The 5,595-nt window shown below is 32.4% G+C and overlaps 1 protein-coding gene across 3 annotated transcripts; it reads right to left on the minus strand.

Annotated features, from left to right (window-relative positions):
- Positions 1–884: 884 nt before the first annotated feature.
- LOC117108134 lies at positions 885–5,554 on the minus strand. Of its 3 annotated transcripts, none has more exons than XM_033250088.1 (4): positions 4,473–5,554; positions 3,773–4,097; positions 2,692–2,780; positions 885–1,259 (listed from the first exon to the last, which is right to left on the minus strand). In XM_033250088.1, exons 1-4 carry the CDS (start codon positions 4,754–4,756, stop codon positions 1,022–1,024), a joined length of 936 nt encoding a protein of 311 aa, XP_033105979.1. In that variant the 5' UTR covers positions 4,757–5,554; the 3' UTR covers positions 885–1,021. The 3 variants fall into 3 exon arrangements, with proteins under 3 accessions (XP_033105979.1, XP_033105978.1, XP_033105977.1); XM_033250087.1 differs by having other exon boundaries at positions 908–1,259; positions 2,692–3,034; positions 4,027–4,097; positions 4,473–5,547; XM_033250086.1 differs by having other exon boundaries at positions 910–1,259; positions 2,692–3,031; positions 4,024–4,097; positions 4,473–5,546.
- Between the last annotated feature and the right edge of the window lie 41 nt (positions 5,555–5,595).

Consider the following 5,595-nt stretch of genomic DNA (forward strand, 5'->3'; position numbering starts at 1 on the left):
ATTTTTCCATGGTTTATAATAATTAGAGTAATGCATATGCATTTTTAGTGAAATTCTGCCGGGAATGAGGCTTTAAGCATCCATTAATTAATGACAAAAGTTAGGGTTATTTGATTAGGTATTAGTGATTAGAGTCCCCTCAAGTTACTACAGTATATGGCAATATATTTAAAAATTGTTTCCATAATTTTATACATTAGAAACAATGTAAACAAACATGGGGTTTTTTTTTTTTTCAATATTAACAAATATTCTATAGCATAAATTTGTAATAGCCAAAGTAAATTACTGTATTTTATTAAAATTTTAAATCTTAATAATTCAATATCCTAGTTTATATACGTGTGTGTTGTATTTTTCATGTTGATTTTGTAAATGGTGTGTGCCGCTTTTATGAAATTGAAGGACCAATAATGTTATCAAACTAGAATGTATAAATTATATTTTTGTCAGATTTCATCTGATGAAGTAGAGCATTAATTGATGATTTTCAGATATTGAAAGATATATGATTTGTATGAACAAATTTGTATTGAAGGTAGGCAAACTTATCAGATATTAGCCTGGTTCACGTCAAACTTTAAATCTTAATAATTCAATATCCTAGTTTATATACGTGTGTGTTGTATTTTTCATGTTGATTTTGTAAATGGTGGGTGCCACTTTTATGAAATTGAAGGACCAATAATGTTATCAAACTAGAATGTATAAATTATATTTTTGTCAGATTTTATCTGATGAAGTAGAGCATTAATTGAAAGTATGTTAACTGACCAAAAAGTTTTTTTCTTTATATTCACATTCCTATAAGAAAACTTCAAGTATTCAGCTATAACATAAACTAAAATGCAATCAAAAGCTGTTTTGTAGTATTTTAATATTATATTAGAATCTCACTTTTATTTATCATTAATACTTTTTTTAATGAAAATTTAAAAGATAGGTTTTCATGATTTAATTAGATCTTTAAGGTTTTATCAGATCTTGTTTTTATCAGATATTTCAAAATTTTATTCAAACTTTAAAAAATCGATGAAATTTTAACCTCGTTCATGAAACCAAGACAGCTGTGAAGGCATTCATCGAGGGCGCAATTCACGTCCACTTCACTTCTTTCCAAACGGGCATCCTCATCCACTTGAACACATTGCTCTAGTTCTGGACTGAGTCTGATAACATCAAATGTTTCTCTCCGAACATTTCTTTTGACCGTGTGCAGTGTCTTACCCTTTGCGACAAGCCACTCTTCCAAACGAGCCCTACCAACAAATAATTTGTAAATTATTAATGTATCAATATTTTCTATAAATCTCTGTCCAGACTAACAAGTTTTTGTAACATGTGACATCATAATGCCCATATATGGGTGTGATATGACATCACTATGTCCATATATGTGGCAAAGACAAGCCAAACCAGTCACTCGTCGCAAAAATCGATTTTGAGTTATTAATACAGGGTTAAAGAGTAAAATAAGAGCTATAAAATGGTAAAAAATCATTCAAATCTGACATTTCCTTATGAAGTTACAAGCCTTTAAGCATACAGCTGTTTTAAGAACAATATATGAGAAATCAGCCTTCAAATTTTATGATTTCAAGCATTTCTCATGCAAAAACTATCATAAAATCTTTAAAAAGTGTTGTTTTAACATTGAAATTGGGAAAAATAACAACACAGCATGATGTATAGATGTACATAAACCTCAGTTTAGTGAAATAAAATAGATTTTTAAAAATTTTACATTCTAGCATGTTTTTGCTATTTTCTCTGAAACACAATTTGTGACGAGTGACTGGCTTGGCTTGTCTTTGCCACATATGAACCATCAAGTTTTGTGCATCATGTGATATCATAATGCCCATATAGCCTGATATATGACATAATTATGTCCATATATATGGATGAAATATGACATTAAGAAAATAATAAATATCCTCTGAATTTAATCTAAGAAAATCTAATACATATAAATTACCAAAATTCAGAACTAATAGGTACAAAAATAGCCCACACCACAGCTCATAAATATTATAAATCAAATTATCAGAACCAACAGACCACAATTTTAACAAATTCATCTTTATCAAATTTGCTTAAATTTTGTAATATGGATTAGGTTAATTTTGTTTGTTATTTAATTGTAGTTAACCATGTTGTTCATCTTTTATGTTGCATATGTACTCAGTATATCATTATCAGTCACAATTTAGCTGGAAAGCTACAAAGACGATATTTTTGAATAAAATTTGATTTGATGCACATGATATGAAATCATTATATGTCCATATATGGGCAAATCACACAAATTTGTCATAGAAAATGGTAGTGTAGACAGAGCTTAAAATATTGCCTGGCTGTAGGACATCTAAAGCACGTCTTACAACTTTGGGGGTGGGGTAAGGGAGGTGGACCTCTCACGCTTTCATACTCATGGACCAAGTATTTGTTGCTGCACATTATTTAACATTGCAAAAAAAAACAACACCATAGAACTTTTCTTAAACATGCACTGCTAATCAATACAGTAGAATATGATCATTACACCTTAAAATTGCCAAAAATGACACTCTCGAGATTTAACTTTGAATGTAAATTTCTTTTTTGCTCCATTTCTAAAAAAAAAAAAAATTAGGGCACTAGTACTGAATGTTTGTACTCCAGCAGTACCATGTTTTGCTATGAATTTACCTTCTATTTTTCTCAGTCTTGTTTTCATTTACCAAAGTACTCTGCAAATCTCCACACTTGATGAGATCACCTGAAGACACTCTTATCGCCTCAAGTCCTTCTTCCTCCAAACTCATTTTAACTGAATTCATTTTTGTCATGACATTTTCCTTTAAATTTATCGCTTCCCTTTGAGTTGTATCAACAGGACAAAGGAGTTGACCAGGAGTTAACTTACAAGCTTTTGCTTGACCGTAGTACCCCCGGTATTTGCTTGTTACAATGTCTCTTAGTTTGAAGCTTGTGTCTGGCTGCCAATCCAGGCGACTCACTGCTAGCTTCCTCTTATTACTGTTCCATGGTTCTCATTCTCAACAAGCCAGGCTTCAAGTTTTTCTCTAATAAAGACAAAATATGGCACAAATCAATGTAAAGATTTTTATTATTTTCTTTTTAGTATGGTATCTATCAGTGATAATTCATTCTCCCCTTTACCATGCTATATGTTTAGATATAAAAGTAGATTGTGTTAGTTCATTAAAACACAAAAGTACATGAAAATAAGCTTGTTATTGATTTGTCAGGCACTTTTGTATTCTTTACCATAAAAAAAGACTTACACAACAACAGCGCATATTTTAACACTTTTTTTTATAGTTTTCACAAAGTAACACAATCAATTTTCATTGTCTGTAATGTGAGTGACATACTATTAACAAATTTGAATACAGTATTAGTTAATATTCAAATACAATAGGTATATTGCCTACCTCATGGTTAGATCGGAGCTTGTCTCTTTGCGTTGATGAACATCCTGTTGTTTTGACCGTAGAGCTAGTACAGACCTTTGTCCCTGTGCTGACCTATCCTCCTGTTTTGACCTTTGTTTCCTCCTTGAACTTGGAACACTTCTTGACATTTGACCTTTTTGTTGTGTTTTAAAACTACTCAATTCTTTGCTGCAAGGTAGCTTTTTCTTATCAGTTGGTTGCCTTCTGGTTTGTGATGTCCTGTTTGTCTTCTGCATCCTCCATTGTTCCAATCCTGTCTCTTATACACATCTAGATGTGTATAAGAGACAGAAGGAAGACACTCTTATCGCCTCAAGTCCTTCTTCCTCCAAACTCATTTTAACTGAATTGATTTCTGTCATGACATTTTCCTTTAAATTTATCACTTCCCTTTGAGTTGTATCAGCAGGACAAAGGAGTTGACCAGGAGTTAATTTACAAGCTTTTGCTTGACCGTAGTACCCCCGGTATTTGCTTGTTACAATGTCTCTTAGTTTGAAGCTTGTGTCTGGCTGCCAATCCAGGCGGCTCACTGCTAGCTTCCTCTTATTACTGTCCCATGGTCGAATCTTAATCTGTGCTTTTTCAAATTCCATTTGCTTTTTTTTCTCAACAAGCCAGGCTTCAAGTTTTTCTCTAATAAAGACAAAATATGGCACCAATCAATGTAAAGATTTTTATTATTTTCTTTTTAGTATGGTATCCATCAGTGATAATTCATTTTCCCCTTTACCATGCTATATGTTTAGATATAAAAGTAGATTGTGTTAGTTCATTAAAACACAAAAGTACATGAAAATAAGCTTGTTATTGATTTGAAGGCACTTTTGTATTCTTTACCATAAAAAAAGACTTAAACAACAGCGCATATTTTAACACTTTTTTTTTTAGTTTTCACAAAGTAACACAATCAATTTTCATTGTCTGTAATGTGAGTGACATACTATTAATGTCTAACAAATTTGAATACAGTATTAGTTAATATTCAAATACAATAGGTATATTGCCTACCTCATGGTTAGATCGGAGCTTGTCTCTTTGCATTGATGAACATCCTGTTGTTTTGACCGTGGAGCTAGTACAGACCTTTGTCCCTGTGCTGACCTATCCTCCTGTTTTGACCTTTGTTTCCTCCTTGAACTTGGAACACTTCTTGACATTTGACCTTTTTGTTGTGTTTTAAAACTACTCAATTCTTTGCTGCAAGGTAGCTTTTTCTTATCAGTTGGTTGCCTTCTGGTTTGTGATGTCCTGTTTGTCTTCTGCATCCTCCATTGTTCCAATCTCGCCTCCATAATCTCTACAAATTTTAACCAGCTTCTTAATTTGTTATCATATTTTTTTTTTATTAATGCATTGATTTAATGTAAGGGCATACTTCTCACTTATGCTGTTTCACAATACAGTAGAACCCTTCCTTTGGGACACCCCTATAAGGAGAAGCATTTTTTGACCACAAAATGAAGGTAAAGTACATAAAACACAGCCAAACCCTATTCAGGGGACAGCACCTCTATTGGACATCCTAGTAAGGGGACACTTTTATTTTGGATCTTCTTCTGTAGTACAAACAAAATATTACCATGTATTGTTGATTTATTCAAAAAACAATTTCATAAGTAGTTAATAAAACAATACAATAAATCACTGGCAAACAGTGACTTGAAGTATTAACTCATTTACAACACAGTGAAGAATTCCTAATTTCTTAAAATTATTTAAGATGAAAAGAGAAAGAAAATTCTAATCAAACTTAGGTCATGAGTGCCATTTGCGGCCATCTAGAGGTGCATAACCATGATACTGTAAAGGTTTTTAATTGCGCGGAGGATATCTACAAAATCAGTTAATATTTGCACGGAAATTCGCTGAGAAAATAGGTGTGCTGAATCTTAATTGCTGCACAATTGCATTGGTTATATATTAACATTTGGTCAAAGCCTAATTTTCGGCAAAATATGCGTGGAAATCTGCCCTTATTTTTCAAAATGCACGGACAGACTTCTAGGCAAAATTTTGCGCCGAAGATATATTTATTCCCCACGAGTCTGGTAACCATAAATGTCCTAGCTTCAGCATTAATCTGCACCTTCTTTCCAGGGGGGTTATACTGTATGTTCTGACTATTGCATCA

This window comes from Anneissia japonica, unplaced genomic scaffold, assembly GCF_011630105.1.
Source record: "Anneissia japonica isolate Jap-2015-1 unplaced genomic scaffold, ASM1163010v1 scaffold288284_len1145801_cov181, whole genome shotgun sequence".
Lineage (NCBI taxonomy): Eukaryota > Metazoa > Echinodermata > Crinoidea > Comatulida > Comatulidae > Anneissia > Anneissia japonica.

Excerpts from the sequence above, each read along its gene's own strand:
- LOC117108134 (XM_033250088.1), bottom strand. The coding sequence starts at position 4,756 with ATGGAGGCGAGATTGGAACAATGGAGGATGCAGAAGACAAACAGGACA. Across the intron at positions 4,098-4,472 it reads AGCTCCGATCTAACCATGAG|AGAAAAACTTGAAGCCTGGC; the intron begins GTAGGCAATATA and ends TGTCTTTATTAG. Across the intron at positions 1,260-2,691 it reads AAGACTGAGAAAAATAGAAG|GGCTCGTTTGGAAGAGTGGC; the intron begins GTAAATTCATAG and ends ATTTGTTGGTAG.